The sequence below is a fragment of the Pyrgilauda ruficollis genome, unplaced genomic scaffold (genome assembly GCF_017590135.1).
Source record: "Pyrgilauda ruficollis isolate IOZ18807 unplaced genomic scaffold, ASM1759013v1 scaffold40, whole genome shotgun sequence".
NCBI classification, from domain to species: Eukaryota; Metazoa; Chordata; class Aves; order Passeriformes; family Passeridae; genus Pyrgilauda; species Pyrgilauda ruficollis.
Genome location: NW_024525490.1, coordinates 3,698,521 through 3,721,706, shown reverse-complemented (window position 1 = coordinate 3,721,706; position 23,186 = coordinate 3,698,521). Strand labels below are relative to the sequence as shown.

At 35.2% G+C, this 23,186-nt stretch overlaps 2 protein-coding genes across 3 annotated transcripts in view; one reads left to right on the top strand and one right to left on the bottom strand.

Moving 5' to 3' along the window:
• MCPH1 (microcephalin 1) overlaps window positions 1-23,186 on the bottom strand; it is a 122,908-nt gene that overhangs the window by 43,965 nt on the left and 55,757 nt on the right. The gene's annotated exons all lie outside the window — the stretch shown is intronic.
• The window catches only part of ANGPT2 (angiopoietin 2), a 42,140-nt gene that overhangs the window by 10,008 nt on the left and 8,946 nt on the right, over window positions 1-23,186 (top strand). Inside the window, exons 2-5 of one of the 2 annotated variants that reach the window (XM_041477480.1) lie at window positions 12,472-12,627; window positions 14,680-14,801; window positions 16,501-16,733; window positions 18,961-19,088. In XM_041477480.1, coding sequence (XP_041333414.1) covers window positions 12,472-12,627; window positions 14,680-14,801; window positions 16,501-16,733; window positions 18,961-19,088 — 639 coding nt within the window. The remainder of the gene's footprint in view (window positions 1-12,471; window positions 12,628-14,679; window positions 14,802-16,500; window positions 16,734-18,960; window positions 19,089-23,186) is intronic. The other variant, XM_041477481.1, reaches the window with a different exon arrangement.

Here is a 23,186-nt window from a genome sequence, read left to right as displayed (position 1 = left end):
AACTTTTTTTCCCCTGACATGTAAGTTTATTTGACTTGAATCTAGAAAAAACTTAGCCATGTCTTGAGTTCAGCTTCTTTGTTATGGTAAACTTTATTATTTTAAAAAGGCTCTGAGGACAGCGTACAAAATCCTAGCTCTACTCCAAACAAGTAGAAAAATTCCCACTGACTTCTTAGTGAAACTAAAAATACTTAGTTTCAATAACGAAGTATTAATAAAACAATATTGAAAAAGTTTGAAGTTGATAATGGAGTTGACCAGTAAACCAGGTATGTACTTTAAGACTTAATTCATGTGGATTACCTCTAAGTAAGTAAGGATGCTACTGGAATAGAAAAGAGTAATAATTTTCATCACAAGGAAATGAACAGTTTCTTTTTCTTGTCCCTCTCTAGTCCATGTGGGAGTAACATCTCCCAAGAGTCTCATGCAGTCAAGTCCTTTGCACTCACCATTTTCCTCAGAGAATTTTCTTCCAACTTCATAATGTTTTTTAAACTTCAAACAAACCAGAGAATTCATTCCCTCAGCTGGCTTTAAGATCAGCCTTCCAGTCCCCTTTTGCATCTTATTGTCATTAAGAATTCCTATCCCTATTCCTATCCACATCCACTTTTAAAATTCTGCTCATACAGATTCATTTCCCTTATTTCTTTCCTTCTATTAAAGTTATGCAGCTTCCTGGCTGTCCCTTTCCTCTACATTCTTTCTCATTCAGAATTCTCAGTTCTGGATTCTTTTGTTAGTATAGCTAAATTTGTTTTTAACCTTCTGTGCATACTTTCCTGAGTATTCACAGAATGCTTTAGGTTGGAAGGGACCTAGAAGGTTACCTAGTTGCAACTACACTGCTGTAGGGACACCTTCCGCTAGACCAGTTTACTCAGAGCTCCATTTACCTAGTTGCAACTACACTGCTGTAGGGACACCTTCCGCTAGACCAGGTTACTCAGAGCTCCAAGCAGCCTGGGGCTGAACACTTCCAGGGATGGGGTGTCCATAAATTCTCAGCGGAATCTGTGCCAGTGCCTCAACACCCTCACTGTAAAGAATTTCTTCCTAATATCTAATTTAAACCTACCCTCCTTCAGTTTACAGCCATTCCCGCTTGTCCTGTCGCTACATGCCTGTGTGAAAAGTCCCTCTCCAGCTTTATTGTAAGCCCCCTTTAGGTACTGGAAATCTGCTCTATGGTCTCTGAAAACCTTCTCTTCTCTAGACTGAAAAACCCCAACTCTCTCAACCTGTCTTCATAAACGAGGTGCTATAACCATGGGATCATCTTTGTGGCCTTCCTCTGGACCCATTCAAATCCCTTCCAAGCCCCAGAGCTTGATGCAGCACTAGCCCAGCTGGGGTCCCACCCGAGCAGAGCAGAGGGGCAGAATCCCCTCCCTTGCCCTGCTGCCCATACTGCTTTGGATACAGCCCAGGATACAATTGGCTTTATGGGCTGTGAGCACACCCTGCCAGGGCATGTTCAGCCTCTCATCCACCAGCACCTCCAAGTCCTTCTTGCCAGGGCTGCCATCAATCCCTTCACTGCCCAGCCTGTGCTTATGTTTGGGATTTCCCGGACCCAGGTTCAAGACCTTGCGTTTGGCCTTATTGAAATTTACGATGTTTGCACAGGCCCACCTCTCAAATGCAAGACAGATAGCTTTCTTTTCTGGCTAGGTGCATATAGTATCGATGTCATTGTACTTTCTCCACTGCTAATGTGTTTACTCATCTTGACAGCAGAGTTTTACATCCAAGAGAATCTCTGGAAAACATATTTAAAAGTCTCCCTCGTCAGTTGCCCTTCTTGTCAGATCTTAACAGACAGGGAAGAGTGTCCTCTCATAAAATACCCATCCTGAAATCTACAGCTTTGGTTCTCAGACATTTTTTCTGACACTTTCTCCTCTTCTCTTATGGTTAATGCCAATACCATCATTTGTTTTGAGAGGATCTGGCTTCGGGTCTAGAAGGGCACATACAGGCAGCTGCCTGGTGTCAAGTTTTCAGGAGCACTGACTGGAGACCAGCTCAAGAGGTGACTTTGCATCACCACCTGAGTGCTCAGGGGATACCAGATACAAAAAGGAAATTTTGGAAGCAATGGATGGAAAGACCTGTCTTCATGTTTCTGTTCCAAAACCTGAAACTCTCTGCTTTTAGATGGATAATTCCAGCTATTGAGACCAAAAAAAAAAAAAAAAAGTATTTTTAAATCAGGATTACATAATTTATTTTTTTGCCGTGCATCACACACTATGTTTTGTTTCTGCAATATGTTTTGATCTTGCTTCCAAATATTTGTGTTTGTCCACTTTTAACACAGTAGCTTCCTGGTTTATCTTTCAAGCATGGAATTCCTCAGAAACTTTGGCACTCGAGACTCTTAACTGGGCTAATGGAACAGTACAGAGAAATAAACGAGTGGCATTTGACATGAACATGTAAGGATGCTAATTTTTTTAACTAAGCAAAGGTGACCACCTGAGCTTCTCTTTTTAAGGCAGCCTTTAGTGCTTTCTGTAGTCATATTTAAAGCTTGTTTGGTTTTCGGGTCCTGCTTCCCCTGCCCAATGTTTTGGAAAGTTTGGGAAGTTCTCTGATAGGTTTGGTCCAGCAAGTGAGGAATTTTCAAGCTGGTGATGCAAACATAGCAGTTCTCCAGACTCTCCACCTCTCCAGTCCATCTAGCATATTATCAATCGAAATGCTAGTGAGATAGATGCAGCACACCTTAATAAAAGAGCTACATTACTTGAGCATAAATTACTTTCTTTTCTCCCCTCCAAAATCAGTGAATGGGTTCTTAGTAAAGAAATTCAGTCCCTTGAAACTGGAATCAGCAGCTGACATGTGCTTCCCCAAAGTCTTGAGCATTCAAAATTTGTCAGGCCTTAAGCAAAAATGACTGGTTGTCACTTGGTAGCACCATTGAGGCTTCTTCTACAAGAAAAAGATCTCATAAAAACTCAATAAACTATAATTAGATGCTAGTATGTTGCAAAGCTTAAGAACTACTAAAAATGCTTTCAGTTTCCTTAACCTGTGAACTTTAAAAATAATCTAATTTTTGTCATGCTGAAAGATGCTCTGTGAACACGCCTTTGAAACTGGAGACACCCAGTTTTATAGCTTACAAAACGGACTAATTGTGTACCATAGCTTCCTAACTAGTTTGATCCTTGAACTCCAAATCATTCTTCCTTCTGGTTGGAAATGGAATGCAAGATGACTGCTTCCCTAGAAAGCAATGCTGAGAATGAGCTGTAAATGCCCAGCTCTTTTTCACTTCCCCAGTAACATGTTTTGAAAAGTGGAATTTGCTTCATATTTGTGAAAAACTTGATCTCTGATTTGCTTCACATCATGAGCTATTCTTTAAAATAGACTGTCTTATTGAAAGAGGAGTTAATAAAAAACACTTGATATTGTTTGAGATAAAAAAGATAAATGGCTTTAACTGTGACCGATATATTTGCTAAATATTTTGTAAAGTTTATGAGGCTACATAGACAATGTTTTTCATGAAAAATGTCACCAGCATATCTGATAGTAAGTTTATTTCAGTTGCTCAGTGGAATGGAAAAAATACACAAATGAGAAAGGATTATGAGAAATAAGATCTGGGATAGCGTTTATTCAGATGTCATCTTTATGAGGCACAATCTCGTCCTTACACTGGTCTGGTAAAGTTCTGATTCCCTGATGCTAGTCCAAAATGTGATTGAAAACATATAGGCTTGTCTCCAAAAGGTTTGAATATTCAATTTGGGAAATTATAGTCCAGTGTCATAACCTAGGATTTAAAATTTAAATATTGATTAGCAGTATTTCCTACACTGTTAATAAATATGGAATCCTAATTTTGAGTATTGGTGGCTGGCTGCATATAACAAAAAATATTTTATGCATTTCAGTGAATGGCTGAAGCATCACTGGCTTCTTGTCTTCCTGGCTTCAGTGCTACTGAACTTCGGCAAAATGCCATTCATGACTCACACTATTTATTTATTTATTCTTTATTTTTAGACTAATGGGAACTTTACGAATTCCTTCCCTGATTTTTAAGAGAAATACCATAGGAGCTATGGTCCAGCAAAATGGTGATTCAGAATCTTAAATTATTGCCTTAATGAATAGCCTTAATTCTTAATGAGTACGGGTAATCACCAAATAATTGCTTTTAATTTTGAAGATTCTCTTGTTAAATTTTGTTTTTATAAAATTATTTACCTACCTACATTGAAATTGACACTGTTAAGCAGTTTGTCAAGTTCACTATTTAGTTTCCATTAACAGTGGGTTTTTTCAATATTTTCAATTTGCAAGAAATGCACCATAGAAAGTACGTGCATCATGTATGGTACAAAGAACCCATGTCATCCTCCAAATGAAAAAACACATGTGTAGGTAGGAAAAAAGTAGTGTAGTATTACATGTACAAAATAAGCTCAGTGTCTAGAATGGGGGGAGCTCAACTCTACGACAGCCTTTGGGAGTGTTTCAGCTGTCAAAGTCTCTTCCCTTTTCCTATGTGCTCCTTTGCCTTTTCTACATCATCACTTGGATTGTAACATTCATAGTTCAGAACATACAGCAGAAAGTTCAATCATCCTGTAATAACTTTTAGAATTAGATACAGAATACTTCCATTCAGGAACACAGATTGAAAGTCATTCTTTATAAACATTTGTATAGAAAATGAAGACATTTCATACATTCTGTTTCATGTTACATTAATGAAAATTTAGTTTTTATTTAAGTAGAGTTTTGCCAGTGAAGGAGCGGGGGAATATTTTTCTTCTGCTAGCAAGTGTAAATTATAAAAGTGTAACAGTTTCCTCTAAAATGTAGTGTAATCAGACAGGAGAATAGGCTGGTAAGCTTTAATTTAGTGCACAAGTGTACCTACCATAACCATCTGCATATCATTTACTTTAAAGTCTGTGTTTGCTATTTTAAGAGTGAGCATTTAAACCTTTAGTATTTTATTACACAATTTTAGCTTGAATATTTTCCAGTAAATCACAGCTCACTTCCAGATAGTATTCATTTATGATGTTACTTTCACCTTTTGTTTGCTGACAGGAAAATGAGATAAGAGAAAAATCTTAGCTGGAGGTCTGGATAGGCAGACATGTTTGATGGGGCATAGAGACATCTCAAGCATTCCCATATACATTCCCAAAAGACTTTTTTCCCTCCCTTGAGAAACAACTCATAGACCATTGGGACTTCCTGCTCTAGGGGAAAAAAAAAATTAAAATGTCTCTTTTTCAGACATGATCGTGTTTTATTTCTGCAGTGTACTAATTTTTTCTAAAAGTTACAGGCTCCTAAAATTGATAATTTAGTTCCAGAAAACATGGAGAAATAAATTATTTTATTAAAAATTGCTTTAAAATAGTTTAAGGTCTGATTGATGGGGATTGATGCAATGCCCTTAAAAATGTGTTCCCTTAGGTTTGTCAAGATAAATGGCTCTTGGAAAGGGTAATGACTCTGCTATTTCCATCCTGACTTGAAGCAGTAGGAACAGGGACAGACTGAAAATAAGTACGAAAAGCTATTTTAAACAGAACAAAACTGTCTGCAAAATTGAAATTTTGACAGTATTTTGCCTTCATAACACCAATGCATTCATGTGATGTGGAAATACAAATACAAGCACACATGGAGTGCCTGTCAATATGGTTACATACACGCACATTAAGGAGCATGTGTAGCATATATATGTTGGTAAAATACTTCCTGTTGCCTACATGAACTGCTGTGTTGAAATTGAGGCAGTGTTTCCTTCTTTTTTAAAAAGCACATTACATTTCACTGTTATTCATATCCAGTAGGATCCAAGGTGGCTCATACCAAGAAAACCCTCCTAATGTACAGACTTCAATTATACTACAAATAAACAATTTAAATATTTAGTATTTTAACTGAAAATTAAGACTGTTAAAATAGTCTGTGGAAAAAACCCTATATTTTTGTCTTTATATTAAAAAAATATGTCTGCGAATGTGAAATTTAAGGATTCTGTGGCACATAAGGATAACCTTTTACAATTAGAAAACGGCACATTGGCGCAGGATTAAAAAAATCCAGTCCAAATTATGGGCTAAATTCTACTTCAGATGACTCATGAAGAAATCAGATGTGGCCACAATCCAAAGAACACTGCCACTCTGAAAAAAGGGCAGGGCAGCTAAGACCAAGAACTACTAGGTTAAAGATACCTCAAGATATCTGGAGTACAAGAAGCAGGAAGGTCACATCTATACTCTGAAAAAGTATTCCCCAAGGAACTAATGAGACTCAGCTTTTTTTATTTTGACCTGTTACTAAAACTAAACAAATCTGATTATGGATGCTTAAGTACATTTTCTGTCTTGTTTGCTTTTGTGTGTATAATGAACATCTTGGTGAATAAAGCACCAGGATGATGACCACAGGTATTGGAAGAGCTGATTAAATTCAAGTGGTTTAAATTTGCAAAGGTAAGTTCTAAATAAAGCACATGACATTTTTATTAGGGATGTGAGAACTATAACTCAAAGTTTTTGACAGCTTAATATATGTATAACATGTCACTCATTTGTGGAAGGAAGCACCCAAAATTCCTCAATGGGTCAAAGAAGACTGGCAAAAGCCAAAGGGGTCCAAAAGAAAAATGCTCACAAAGTTTTACTAACAGATGACACACTTGGCATGGAAAGGTGTTTGCCCCTATAAAGAAAAATGAGATAGGAGAGGAAAGGGGATCACCAGTTCTGGGTCCAGCACCGATCCAGCCAATAGGGTGTCCAAGGTCCTGGTGGTGCCACCCAAGCTTTTTAGGGGTACTGTTTTATAGGTAGATTTCCCTCCCTGGGAAATCCCCTGGGATTTAAGTTTCTCACTCTTCATGTAAATAAGTGAGCAGGTGCAGTCCATTCTTCTGGACCTTTCTGGAAATGGGTTCAGGGTCTTTGAGGGTCTTTTGATGGTCTTGATCCCCCTCTACTGGATTGACCCTCAGCTGACAGTTCATGCCTAATTCTTCACCCCACTCCTGCCCATCGGCTGTCCTTTACGTCACCATAGACCAGAAGTAGCAAGTGGGTTCCAGAAAGGTGCTGCCCTACTTTCTGACAGCCCCTCTTTCTAGCCACATCCTGTTCTTACATGCCCACTTGAACAGCCATCAGCATTTCAGGAATAACAACACATTAACTCCTTACTGCCCAGGCTTCTGTAGCTTCAACACATATTTAAAATGTTAAAATATTACAGCCTAGCTGTAAATGTATTTTTTGTTTCTAGGTTTTCTACTGGATCCACTCCACTTTTTTAAATCCAAAACAAATGTTAGAGGAAAATCACTACATATGTGTCATTAGCCCTCAAGTTTTCTCTCAGTATCTACATTAGATGACTAAGCATGCAATATGTGCTGCAACACAACCTGTTCACACAGGACACAGCACTTTGTAGAAACTCATGATTAATATTACCTCTTGCTGAAAATAAATGTTAGAGTTGACAGAATCAGACTATAAACATTAAGAAAATCACCAAACTTTATTTGGAAAGCCTGCTCCAATAACTGACAAATTCTATAAAATAGAACAAGCATCCAGTACTGTTTGTACTATTTATATGGGGTAGCATTTGGCAAAGGAGGCTTGTATGTATTCATGAAACACAAATGCTGCCAGGAACATGGCTGTTTAATTAGTATAGATTAAACACTTGGCAGCAAAGAACAAATGCAAGACATCATTCATAACTTAAAATGGAAAAAATGGTAAGTCAAATGTCTATAATTGCACAAATAAGTTGCTGATTCTTTGAAAAATTCTACAATATGGACACAAACTATACAATTAGAAAAGTTTTTCATTTGACTGGGTATTGATAACCCTTCATAATGGATTAATAGTATCTCTGCCAGTGGTTAGAAAACATACTTCTTTTACTGCATACTCTACATGTTGTCTTTCCTTTCTTGCCAATTAAAAAAAAAAAAAAAGCCTTGGCTATAAAAGCAGTGTGTTGGAATGTGCTCCAATATTATTGACCTGTCCTTGTTTTTTTGGCAACTTAGCTGGAGTGTTTTCGCCAAATTTTATGATTTTATATGATTTGAAGTAATAAAGCATGATGCAGCCCCGAAGTGGTGACCTTAGAGAATTTTTTCTCTCTAAAAATGCATCACTATAACTTTGTAACAAATCTTAACTGTAAAAGTATTTCCATTTTCCCAGCTGTTTTTGCAATTTAAGCATATTTTGAGGCATGTTTTTTCCCATCTGTGCTTTCATTTTAATAATTTGTTCAAGAATACATGCCAGCCAAATTCTTACACAAAGATAGAATGTTTAATAAAAAAATCCCAAGAAGAATCACTGAAATGCTGTCAATTAATTAGTCCTTCTTTCAAATATTCCCTCTCCCTTGTATTATCTTTAAGATAGGATTAATTGATTGACTTACTCCCTCAAAAGCAAAATTTCTGAAAATGCATCACTAACAGTAAGCTATTAGGTTTTAACATTTATTTTGTTCAAAATAACAATAATGTAATCATGGTTAACACAATCCTTATAATATTCAAATAATATTTTAATCAAAAAGAGATTAAACCATAGCTAGTTCTGTGACAAGGGAGAAATCTGGCAAATAATCCCTGTTTCACCTTCCAGATTTGAGCAAAATATTGAAGGAGACAGACATGCTGTTCAAACTACCAAGTCTCCTGACTGATGGATGGGGACTGAGGCATTCACTCCCGTGTTCTTCCCTCTTTTAAACCTCTTTTTTACTCAAGCTATTCTTCCCCCTTCAGAAACTCTGAGTGTGCTACTGCTTACAAAGAAAGGAGGCTCCTTGTCAGGAGCCGATGAATAGTTTCTACAAAGAAATGTGGCACAAAGAGCTGCAGTCTTGCAAAAATGGCTGCTAATCCTCAGTTTTGTCAGTGTAGCTCAGCCGTGGCTGTGGGAACTGGAGCCCATGTTGAAAAAGTCCTTCCACCACCCTGTCAGTGAAACCCAAGGGCTTTGCTTGCCAGGGGTATGAGTGGGAACATGTTCTGCTGTCACTAAGGTCAGTGGGAGATAGTGGGGCATTTTGGATGAAAGTCATTCTTTTATTTCTTTTTGAAGAAAGATGAAAGTAAGCACCTGCCACTAAGAAAAAGTTAGGGCGTTGTAGCTGTAAAAACTGCTGCTTTCTACAGTTTTGCATTGCATGATGAAGAGAGAGAGGAAATAAGCAGAGAGGGATCAGTGCATTATCTTGGTTCAGGTCAGAAAAAGAGATTTTATGATGTGTACATGCAGAGAACATAGAAAAGTGGGAGAGGACTAGTGAATATGAAGGAAAAACCAGAGGGGTTTTATGTAATCATGCTTTATAGAATTTTTAGGGAAGAAACCACAAGAAGCTCCAAAGCCACTGAATAGGTCTCTATAATTTTGATGCTTCATGTTGCTCCAAATTAGAATAAATGAGTCAGATAATAAAACTGGCTTTAAATCTTAATCCCTTTTGGTACTCAACATTTCATGCTTTCAAGTAAGCACAGATACCATATTCCCAAAATTACGTATTTAATATTTTTTAAGTTAAAAAACAGATGTGAAGACAAACATAAAACTGGAGTCAAGAGAATACTTCAGTGATTTGGAAATCCCCACATAAATGAGAAATTATTTGAAACAGATCAGATACTTGGAGATATGCTTATATTTACAGATATTCAAATGAAATAAATTATGAAAATGCAGATCTGTGTCCAAACAAAACTGCTTTCCAAGGTTACAAGTACAGTGACAAGGGGTATAAAAATCTGGCAACCAGAACCACCAGATGCCTTAAATTGTAATCACGGGTTTTGCATACTGTATTCAGAGCAACCTTACATCTGTGTGTTTGAACTGGGCAATTGCCTAAGCCCACCATAAAATGTTTACCTTACCTTTAAGCCCAGAATTAACTCCTTTTCTAGTAGTGTGTTTTGGAATAACTCAGTGATAACAATTTCAAAGAAGTCATGCAGTTCTGCAATCCTATATGCAGAGATGCCTTTGCTCAGATTCTCATTCTGCTCTCTCTTTGGTGAACAAAGAACCTTGAAGCATGAGGTTAAAGATCCACAACTATTTCATGAAAGAATCAAAGCTCATGAACAATCTTTCTTTGTTGATCTATTTATTACTGTCTTCCTTTTTAGTTTGGGCTTTTTTTTTTTTCTAAATTAAAGATGATGCAATATTTTCAATGCACTGAGTCTGACAGGTGAAGCCATATCCCTGATCTTGATAAAGGATATTCTCTACTTGATAAAGGTATTTCCGTACTTAACTGTGATACTAAGGCAAATAAAATGCATTCTGGAGATCTCACTTCATAGTCTTTTAACAGAGCTGCATTTGAGCAAAGTTTTTTTCAATGTTATCTGTAATGATGTCCAGTCTTCCAGATTCAGTTGCTAAAGTTAATTGGGAGTCATAAGTCATTTAATTCCCAGATGTCTAGCCTTTTCAGAGGGACACATATTAGTTGTTGTTCTCGGTCTTCATCTCACTTCAGTGAAAAATTACTTATTTTTGTCTATATAAAAGTCTGCAGAATTTTGCCAATGTCCTTTGACTATGGTGCACCAAATACCAATTTGCGTCGCTTTTTAAAATAAATTATCACTATACCCTGACATCTCAGAGTGTAATGATCAAGGACTAAAGATACCTTTCTATTACTACTCAATTAAAAGGCACTGTTCATTGTCCAAAATAAAAGAAGAAGCTGATCTAAATGATGTCACCAAAGAATTCAAAAAAATTCCAATGTTTGGTCAAATTAGATTTGTCTCTGAGTGGAGAAGCTTTTGAAAATCAGGAATAGCATGGAGCAAAAGGTAACACTTAAGAATCAACCCTATGAATAGTGAATAACTAATTACCGATACCCATGTTCAATTATTATGCCAAAACCCAGTTGATTGTATGCTTAACTCTAGTATTCAAAAAGATCATTAAGCAAAGAGCATGTAAAGGCTGCCTGAAGACTGGTTTTAAATCTTTGTGGTACAAAGAGAAGTATGTTTATGGAGCAGAACAGTAGATGTGGGTTAAAGTTTATGCCAGGTCAGAAATCTCCACGTTGTGCATTGCAGCTCACCAGCTGCATGGGGAGACTGGAGTGAACAAATAAATACTGCTTGGACAGTTTGGTCACACTGGGCATCAAGAAATAGTGGTCACTTCAAATGTAAGAATATACTACCAGTTTTAGAGGTTTTGATTTCTTAATATACCCTGTTTTCTCAATTTGCCACTTTAAAAAAACAGCTCTGAAGTAAGAAAAATTAACCCAGTCCTTGCTCAAGTAACATTTAAGAGGAAAAAGCTTAAATATTCAAAGTTGACAGATCTGTCCATTGGTCCATTGGAAGTGGAATGGTTATATCTGAACAGAGGTTTATAGAGTATTTAAATCACAATTAGCTGGTATCCTCTTTGTAGGTAGAGGATGAAGCTCAAAATTTATTATGGTTCTCTTGATAGAGCTGTGTTGGAGTGAAGTAGAGGTTTGATTCTAGAAATTTCCTCAGTCAATGGAAAAAAATGAAGTCTTGTGGTCTGGACTTTCATTAACTCAAACATATGCAATGACACATCAAAGAAATGTGTGATTTGCAGTTACTGACAAGAAATAAAGAAGTGTGAAGAAAAACCAGACTGCTTTTTCATTATCCAAGCAGGTAGAAAGAAAAATTTATGCAAAAGGCTACTTTTGTTTTCTCCTTGCTACTTATTTTTCCTTACTTTCCTTGAAAGCAGGATATTCTGTTATAAAATATCTGCTAAAAAGCCATATAAGTTTAGACAGAAATTACTTCAGAGTCAAGTATTTTAAACAACTTTTGCATTCCTCAATATTAAACATTGAAAGTATTTATAGGTTTTTCTACTGGTTTGTGTCCTTATTTGAAATTCTCTCTGATAAAATGCACACATAACAGTGTTAAATGACATCTGACCTCTTTGAATTCTAGTCATGTGATGAATATTAGCTTTTAAAATAGTTAAGTGTAAATACAGGAAGATGACTAAACTGCTAAACTTTTTATCTTCTAAAAAATTCCCATCACTGCCAAAGCTGGTGAAGCTCCTCTGATGGTTTACAACGGTGGGAGCACTAGGGGAGAAAGGTTTCCAAGTGCCCACAAGCACTTTCATCACTGTACCTACTACCTACCTCCTGCAAATCTCTGTTCCTGCCTTTAGAAAATGAGTGGCCACACATTCCTTGTCACATTTGGTTTTCCTCTCACAGAGCTTAATGTTGGGAAACTTAACATAAATACATAACAGACAAGGACAAGGACCAAATTTGTTTAGCAAGGCTGCCAGCAGGCTTACTGTACTACCCCCTTTCCAACATTTAAAGAATGCAACTATCTTCTCTCTTTCCTTTCCCATGTAGCTTGAGAATTACATCCAAGACAGTATGAAGAAAGAAATGGTAGAGATCCAGCAAACTGCAGTGCAGAACCAGACTGCAGTAATGATTGAAATAGGCACAAACTTGCTAAATCAAACAGCTGAACAGACCCGCAAATTAACAGATGTTGAAGCACAAGTAAGTAATGAATTTCAACCTCAAAATGCTTCTGCTTCCCAAATACTACAGCCATACATTTAACACTGTTTGGTGTTACATGCTTCTGTTCAACAATTAGAAGTCAATCATTGTGACCCACAGTTCTATCCAACTTAAGGAAACATTAGTATTTGGTAATACATAGTTCCATCTCGAGCCCAGTATTGTCACTGGAGTGATTTTCATTATGGTAGCGTTTAAGTAAGCCTAGAAAGCCAACTGTTAAATTAATCTTTAAGAGAATGTATTTAAAACTACTATACTATATCCAGGCATCAGTTGGGTCCTAGTGTGCTTTATACTCACATTGCTCTCATTACTAATCTTAGCTAAATGAGTCTCTTCAAACTGTCTTTGTTCCATTTACCAGCCTAATTGCTTTTTTAAACGAAATCTTTCCTTTTTTATTTTTTTAACTTATCACAAGAACTATGTCTTTTTAATTAATGTTTTCACAGATAACTCTAAGTGGGATAACAGTTCATTTCCAGCACTGCATTATGGTAAACAAAGGGATACATAAACAAATCTGAGATTAATAAAGAAAAAAGAAATTAGGAGGCTGCTAGAAAAGTATATTCACACAGAAGTAAATTTGTCTACTGTACATTTGTTAACTTCAAACACAAACAAATGGATTTTAATTGAAAAGCATTAAGTACAATAAGATATTCTGTTAAACAGAATGCAGATATTAACAGAAGGACAAGTCAAATCCATGTAGAGTGGTATGTATTTGTAGTTTTGCAGATACAGTAGGAAGATGCAGATCTTTAATTGCCAAAACAAATAATGGATATATCATGCAGCACATAATATTTTGTATAATATAAAAAGTATGCAAAGCCTAAAATCCATGTTAGATGTTTTACTATCTGTAGAATTAATCCAATGAATTAAGTTACAGTTTTTTACCTAAATCAAGACTTTGTGAACTCTTTGATAAACTGATTATTCATAGCTTATAGGCATATTGAGCTCAACTTTCATTGCATTATTCAGGAGCCTAATATTTTGCACATGTTGAGAGAATGTATTTATTAATTCACAGTAATGTCTTTATGGAAATTACTCTGTTATTTTCTGCTTAGAGGAAGAAAATCATCACTGTAACTTTCCTTCTCTGCTTGAAATTACTGGTGACTGGGTTAAGGGCTTAATTAGCAACATAAGGAAATTAACCAAACAATTGCTCTCTCAAGGACACTTACTTTTGGCAATAATTTTCAATTACACTTAAGTGTGAAATCATGTCCTGAATGACTGTTTAACATGAAGGACATGAGTAATCAATTCTTCCTGTCAAGGAAAGCCAAATTCTGTTGAATTAAAAAAAGCTATTCTAAAACAATGAGAAAATATTTCTAGAAAACTTGCCTTAAAGTAATGCAATACAAACCATAGAGTACCATACATGTTTCCTAGTATCTGCATTTCTCCATTTAAAGACGTACATAAATTGTAAACAATGCATAGAAAAAAGGTAATACTAAAATGCAAAGAATGAATTTACTAAAGTGTAGTCACTTTAGTTGATTTTCATGAAACATTAGTCATGTGTTTCACATGATAAATGCTTCAAAATATAATTCAGGATTGAATAAAATAGCTAGGGGAGAACTATCAAGTGATTTCATGACTGTGCCAAGATTTCAGTGAGAGACTTACTTTCAACACCAGATGGGGAAAACAACTCATTCTTTGAGCCACAACCATCATAGTTCCAGTAATGAAATAAGAATTATCATAACAGAGGGAAAGGTATACCAACAAAGCTAAGTACCCAGTAATTCTCATCAGAAACATAGCATACTACTGAAATATTCCCAATGATATAGTGTAATAACAAAATTAGTTCAACTCTGTGTATTCTTCTTCATTCTGATTCTATGAACATTTGTGCCTAAATTAAGTGTTGAAAAATATTTTTTAATCATAGGTGTACATAGAGATTGGCATGATTTCACGACATAATTTATTTTAAAGACATATCTTTTAGAAGAAGTTTTTTTTTTTGTAAATTTTTTTTAGGTATTAAACCAGACAACCCGACTTGAATTGCAGCTTTTGGAACACTCTCTTTCAACGAACAAACTAGAAAGACAGATTTCAGATCAGACCAATGAGATAACTAAATTACAAGAAAAAAACAGGTAAGTTTGCACAGCCTAATAAAATGCTTTTCCATGAAGTGCCCTTCTAATAGTTTCAGAAACAAATGTACTCAAGTAGGAAAATAAGGGTTTGTACACAAGCTCTCCAAACTGATTACAAAATGTTACCCACACTCATTACAAAGGTCATATAATACTTAAAGCCGAGGAGATTCATGCAGGTTTATTCTTGTATTCTGTTTATATACTGTTCTTCACTATCTAAAGTTCTCCTTCATATGAGGAACTTAAGGCTAAAACTGAAACAGTACTTCAGTTGTACCCAATTTATATTATTCTTCAGTTTTCCATATAAATTTGATGTAACCTGATTCAAACTAATTGAGTGTAACCACATCTCCAAAATTTTATTTCCATGTAGTACATAGCTATCCTAATGATTAAATAGGTCATTGCTACAATTTTTTTTTACCTAATGTAGTGAGAAAAATAAAGCACTAATCATATTCAACGTACCTCAAGAATCCATGTTTTGAAATTGACCAATATCCAACTATTACTCCTATCCTCTTCTGTACTCGGCTGTGGTCCAAAGGCTCATACCTTTTTTCAGCTAGCTCTGTTTCCATATCACCACAGTCTTATTTTACTTTTGGCAATAAATAGTTTACAGAGGAATCTAAAAGCAGCAATAACAGTAAGTTTTCTCCTTCAAAGCAATGTTTTTCAATGAGAACCATATGTGCGAAGTGCTCTTCCTTTGAAAGAATTAGCTTAAGAAACCCAGGAGACATGTTTTGACATTTTTGTTCACTACTCTACTACATTTATATATGTTCTGTAAAGTTTTTATCTACCAACTTAAAAAAAAACAAGCATCCTTATCAAATGGAAAGCAAAGGAAATACTGATTTTTAAAAGGTCATGTTTTTTGGTGTTGAACGCAGCAGACTTTAGACTAGTCTTGTAACATCCACGTAAAACACAAAAGCATTGTTTCTCACCTAACAAAATACAATCTGCATTGAACTAATCTGCTTGAAACATAATTAGATATAAGGTTCAGGATATTTTTTTTTCAGTAACAGTAACGGATTTTAGGTGAACTTCTCTCTTCCAGCTATGCATCTTTTAACATCAGCTTATGTTAAAAGAAAAATTTATAAGAATTATAAAGATGAAAATTATAAAGATTTAAAGAATGTTAAAAGAAATATTTCTCAGAGTCTATATCAGAACAATTAGCAGTGATGTTCCCAGCCAGTTACCTAATAATACCAGCTCTAAAACTGGAGAAGGGTAACCCATCTTCAACTATTTGCATGTTTCCCTGTCTTAATGCCATAACACTTATGCTAAGTATGTATTTTATTCTAAGATATTTGAAATGTTCATAGTTACATCTTTAAATAAGTTTCATCTTTTAACAGGGTAAACCCATGACAACTCAGTCACTTTTTCTTTCCTTTAATAATGTTGAATTATCAAACACCCAACTATTACACTTTTAAAGTCTGCAATACACACTGTAGTAGATAATGTTGTTTATTAGTGCACTTACATAATAAATTAAAGCTTATGTATCAAACTAAACTTTCATTTAGTTGTCTACCGCTTGCATAGCACTAGAGAATGAAGTTGAGTGTTTATGAAGAAAGAAACTTATACAACATGCTTGGTTCTCTTGACATCAGCTCAAAATTGTATCTGGAGGGCCTAATTGTAATCTTTTATTTAGCTTTTTAGAAAAAAGAGTTCTTGAGATGGAAGACAAGCACATGCTTCAGCTGAAGTCAATAAAAGATGAAAAAGATCAGCTTCAAGTCCTAGTAACCAGACAGAATTCTATTATAGAAGAACTAGAAAAACAGTTGGTTACAGCTACAGTAAACAACTCAGTTCTGCAAAAACAGCAACATGATCTGATGGAGACAGTTCATAGCTTGCTTACTATGATATCAACACCAAACTGTAAGTTAAAGCAGACATGCTTATATCATTTCAGTGCTATTTCCTGATGTGTGTACACTGGTACCTGTAGTCTTACAACTAGCTCTGACACACTTCTGCTTCTCAACTAGTCTGTATTTTTTGCCTTATATTTTGCATGTGAGTTAATTAAGCTACTTTTTAGGGGGTGGGAGAAACAACCACATTTATGTGATTTCTTTTCAACATTTTGTTTATCTTCTCTGGTTTCTTTATCTTCTTAACCAATTCTCCAGTGGCTCAACAAAATACAGAGATGCCAAGTATTATTCATCTCACATGGCATTCACATGTGTGGCAGAATACACTTGCTTGACCATATATCTAGGTGAGACTGCATATTGTAGGTCTGCAACTTTTCTTCCTGGCTCACAGAGATTGTTTCTGCCACCTCTCATTGCTTTAGAACATGGAGTTTATGAAAGAAAGGACAAATTATAGTGGCTACCCAAGGTAAAGGAATAAGCACAGGCATATTTTTTAGCCCCCAAAACCAGAAAGCACCAGGCCTGGACAGCAGGTTCTCCCTCAAGTTCTTCACCAAGGTATCCTTGTTCATTCTAAAAATCCCTCAGCCTTGCAAACCTTTTAGGCAATAATCTCACCCCTAAATGCCTGACAACCCTGCAACAGATCATAGTCACCAAGCATAGTTTTCAGATTTATGCAGATTCACATACACCATAAAAAACCCACACAAACTATAAACTAAAAGTTATGGCTACACAGGATTTAAACATTCCCTGCCTTGAATTTAATTTCTGATATGGAACTTGGAAAGATTAAGAAGCTGTTCTAAAAGACTGTAGAATCTGGCACCGTTGCCTGTAAAGTTCTCAGGGGGGAAAATACAGAAGCATACAGAACCCCTAAAGAAAGGATTTAAAATTAAATACTGGGAAAAAATGTTAGAAGTTGTCATTAGAATTTAAAAGACAGTATACATGGGCTATGATACATTACTGTAAGGTGGATCACAGAAAAGGAGAAGGGTGTTTGGAACTCCTCACTTTTAGTATTGTCCTATATGTTATTACCATAACATAGGTTATAGGTTTTTCTAAACAAAGTAAATTCCAAGTTTTTTTGTCTTCATAACTGACGCTATTCCCTTAAATACCAAGGCTGTACATGTTCCTGCTGATGTTATCTGCTATGCTAGTGCACAAATAAGTAAACAAGTCAAAGTCATGTTGGCTACAGCACCATTAAACCCAGAGTGGAAAAAATAATGAGTGTTTGCCAAAAAGACAAAATTAGCAGGGAAAGCTTCTAAGACAGTATGCAAACAATAGAGTGTGGAAAAGCAATTAAAACACTGAATGTGTTATTTTTCTATTTAAGGCAAAGCACTTAAGCAGGTAAATAATGAATAAGCAAGCTAAAAAGAACATAATAAGCAGCTGTAATACAAGCACGTATTTATATGGCACCTAAACCTTTGTAGTAACTGACTGTGATTGTTAGATTAAATTAAAAGGGAAAATACACAGAACCAACCCCAGAAGGGTCAAATATGAAATATCAGTCAGCAGGCGAAATGCCAGGAAATTCCAACCTCCATAGTTAATAAAGAACTGAACAAAAAGATGAACCTTAGATTGTTCTGTTGAATAAGAAGACTTAGATATAGGAAAATGTATTTTTTACACAAATGAATTCCAGAAGGTATATATCCTCAGTGAGTTGGGCTGACCTACCAAGCTTCAGCTTGGTACATACAAAGTTGTTCCTGCTCAGCACAGGGGCAAAAAAAAAAAAGCTTAAAACCTCTTAAGTCTGTTGCATTATAAAAGGTTTCATAACTCATTTCACAATATAAGAGTACTGGCCAAAAGTCATTATTAACCTAATCATTTGCTACTTAGGTATGTATATAATAGTAGTTAATGCATACTAGGTTGTAATGGATGTAGGAGTCCAGCCAGGGCAGAAACTGTTCAACTGAATGAGATGCAATATCCTGAGTTTTCTCATTCAACATGAGTGTTGGCACTTTTCAACCTATGATACAACCACAGTCCTATCAGAATAATGTCTTTAAAAAATACAAAGTAACATCACACACAATAAGTGCCTTGATCTGTCATTTCTTTCAGGACCAGACATTTTTTGGAACTGCTTTAAGCCAATTACACCATAAATTGATTCTTTGTAACTTTTATTAATCTCCTTTTAATGCCTTCAATTTCTATTGTATTTTTAATAGCTAAGAGCAAATTCATAGCCAAAGAGGAGCAAATCAGTTTCAAAGACTGTGCTGAAGCTTTCAAATCTGGACTGACAACAAGTGGGATCTACACTTTAACAGTTTCAAACACTGCACAAGAGAAGAAGGTAGGATGACTATAAAGAGCTACCTAGCTGCACTGCATGTTAAAGGTTATTTGATCTGGCAAATATGTTATTTTAAAGGCTAGTTAATAGTGAAGTTTACTACTTACCAAGTTTTTTACAAGCTTTTAATCACTTCTAGATCTGAGTATCTTACAGGAAGAAAAAAGTCCTCCAGGTGAAATTTTGGCTCAGTTGAAATACATTTTGTTGTGTGCTTCATCATGCCAGAATTTCGTTCTTTTCTCCACATAATTAATGTAATTAAATCAATATGGTAGTGCAATTTCTTTATAAAATCTGTAAACCAACAGAGTTGCTCTGCATGATCAGCAGACTCCTGTCTCCTTTAAGTTCTTAGTTCCTTCATATGCCCAAGGGTCTTCACGAGGCAAAAGGAAGTAAAGTCAGGGGCATGGAAGATTACTCATGGATTTATACTGATGAAAGCAATCCAGTAGTACTGAACTCATATATGGGTTTCAGTTCTTTGTATCACAGAGTTTTAAGGACTTTTGTGTAACAATTAGAATAACAATTAGACACTGTCTAACAGAGAGGATTTTCTGGGAAATACTGCCCTGGAAAATACTACTACTGATTCATTTAAAAGGTGAGTTTGCAGGGGTTTCACTAGATCAGTTTAAATTCCTCTATGGATATTTTTTCCCCTATGTGTTTAACTGAAATGAACTTCAACGTCAGTTTAAGTTAAAGCAGTATGCCATACCTCTGTAGAAAAGACCTTGAACTAGAAATGGCACTCATTGGATGATACATTATTGGAGCCTGACAGAGATGCTCCATTTGCTGAAGTAAGTAAAATGATAAAGCTTCAGAGAGTATAATTTAGTTGAAACAATCAATAGAATCTGAAAGGGAGAAAAGTCCCAGGTGGATTGGGAGGATAAAGAACCAAAAACCTGGAGCAAGCATTCGGAGGAGTGAGGCTCCCATGATAAAGGCACAGCAGACTGAGGAGGCTAAGGGACATAGGAATATAAAAAAATGCTTAATATATTTCTTAGACAAATACAAAATAATTTTATTATGTTTTTATTTTCTAATTTCTACTGTAGATATTTCCTTTACACAAAAATTGAAATATTTTATGAAATTCCTAAGGCTCTACTTTATTGCATTAGAAAAATTAATAGAAAATGTAAAAAAGCAGTGGAAAAAGAGGTGCAATGTGGAAAAGGAATGGGTAAAGCTCTGACAGAGAAAGCATTTTTTTTCCCAAGCAAAGGTATAGAAATGAAGTTCACCGGTGACTAGACTTTGAAGTGCAAGAACTTCATTTAGCCCATGCCAGACTGTGATCTTTACACTTACAAAGCTATCAACTAAAGGAAATAAGCAATTTGTTTGGGTAAGATCTATAAAATACAATAGATAAAAACCTGTAATTTTTTATAGATATAATCTAGAGAAATTATTTGCACTCTGCTTCTCTGGGAAAAAAAAAAAGCAGCCGGTTTTCCTTCGGAATAATCGAATCCAAATACATCAATTTCAGAAGAAAATTAGTTATATAAGATACAATGAAATGTTTTATTGTACATGAAGCTGAATGGCATTTAAATAGCATAGATATCTACAATCACAATTTTAAAAGCTAATGGAGATGAAAGCTACTGCATCTCCAAAGTAATGGAATGCAGCAGTCTTTGTTAGACAGCTCTGGAATAACATTCCTTGGATCTCTTACTGTGACTTGTCTCAAGCTTTTATCTTTGGTTTTAATTTTACTGTCAAATATAGTATACAGAGCATGCATATTTTCTAAAAGCAAACACAAGTGCATGACATATTACAGAATAAAAATTTGTCATAAACTTTAACATTTTGCATTTTCAAAAGTACAAATTTCCTAGACTATAAAATATTAAATGCTTTACATTTGAACATGGAGGCTTTAAATGCTTAATGCAAATATCTATTTTGGTAACTTACTATGTTAAAAAAAAGTAGTTAAAATGTAATAATTTCACTTTGTATTAAATCAGTCATTTAATAATATTAAAGAATTAAAGTCTTATTCTGTCCATTTCAGATAGAAAAAGACAGGTAGGGGTTTTACTTACCGCATTGAAAATAAGAGACTAAAAAGTTTTAACCTGATGCTGATTTTTTATACAAATGTAAACACATAAGAGGAGTTGTCAAGGGAAGTGAAGGTTAGGGACAATCAACATGTTACACCATTTTCAACTGTTTATGATGTGGATAGCTACTCAGACCAGGAAACAGAGTGACCTTTTTTATTTGCCAAAAGTGCTGCACTGCTGTTTATGTTTTTGTCTTTTCCTCTTGTAACACCTTCTGACCTCCCAACAGGCTTATAAACAACTTCTGTGTAATCTGTAACTGATCCCACATTACTAATTTGTCTCCCATCATAATCCAAAACTAAGGAATTGCATATGACTACTGAGAGGAAAACAATTATTTAATTCCATTAATATTTTCAAACTTTCCTGTTCCGCAACAGGACAAAAGCTAATTCCTTTTAAAAACACTGAGGAAAACAGCAAAAGACTGCTGACACAAGGAAAAATGGCAGAGGCAAAACTATGAAAAGTAATAGTTTTATGCTTACAGCAACCTCATAAACCAATTAGACTGTAGTTCTTATCTAGTCACATCTCCTGGAGATAGAGATAGCAGAATACAAAAATCATTGGACATAATGACTCCAAAGTGTTCAGACAACAGCCAAAAGTGATGCAAAGGGTCACTCCAAAGATGTGGTGACTGCACTTGCTTTGCTATAAAAACTGCAGTGGTTCTTCATCCTGATAACTCAGCCTGAGCCTTACCATTCACAAAGTAGCTCTGAAAACACTTATACCCCAAATACCCTCTTACAGTGCTACAGTTGCTAGAAATGTAAGTACTGAAGGACTTCACAAGATACATCAAATACTCCCTGTTCCAATTTGTTGTAACTTGAGAGGTTAATCTCTTTATTCTTTTTGGCATCTGTTTGAAGACTCCTGTTGCCTGCCTAATCTTGGTATCTATTTTTACTAGTTTTATGAAATGTTGCATATCTTTCTTTTGAATATAAGACCTAGAATAGGTTGAAAGGTCACAAAAGTTCTCTTCTAGTAATGGTGTTAAGAGAAAGACTTAGAGTTGATCGACATGAAATTTTTTTGGTGTGGAAAAATTATACTCCCAAATTTATGTAAACTTCTAAAAATTGTTACTGGTAAGAAAAATGTACATGAGGTTTTTACGGTCCATCTCTTCAATTTCTCATTAAGTTTTTCAGTCCCTAGTGAGTTGCTTTTTCCTTTGGGAACTTATTTGCAGTACTCCAGCATTTATCTCAAAGAATCTATAGTGTCTATTAAAGGTAGTTGTCTTACCACTCACTTAAAAAATGGATACTACCTGTAACAGGAATATTTTATGATAAACATTACATAAATAGTAATTCCCTATTTATATTTTAATCTCATTAGAACAAAATAACGTGCTATTCAAAAGCATTGATTTTTTCAAAGTATTAATTCCAGCTAAACTGAAGTTTAGACAATAGGCATAAAGGAAATTGCACATAACATTCAAAAACATCAATTAACAACTACAACAGCAATATCAGACTGACCCCCCAACTCAAATAAATTAATACATGGCCTCCCACTGTACCTAGTTAAAAACTACATATTTCAGAGAAGGGTGAAACAGTTCTATTGTCCATCTGGCTGCTCATACTGTTCTTTTAAGAAGGATGAAGCTTCAGAGTCAACAACTTTATCTACAACCAGTGATATTTGATCATTGTTAAATCTTGCATTGATTTTTTTTCTTTTTTAACTTGCATTGATGCTTAAAAAAAGTATTTGCATCTGCTTTAGTCCATTCCTAGTATCCCTTTTCATAGCCCTCTGTGGAAATTAATTTTCACATATACATTATACATCATGAGTTAGCCTTCTAAAACAGATTTATCTTGTCTTACAATAACTTATCTTCAGCCTTTCCTTTGAAGGGAATTTTTATTTTAACTAAATTAATTTATACACTATCATCACATTTTTACCAGTCATGAAATACCGATGTTAGTAAAGCCAAACAAAAAACAGACTT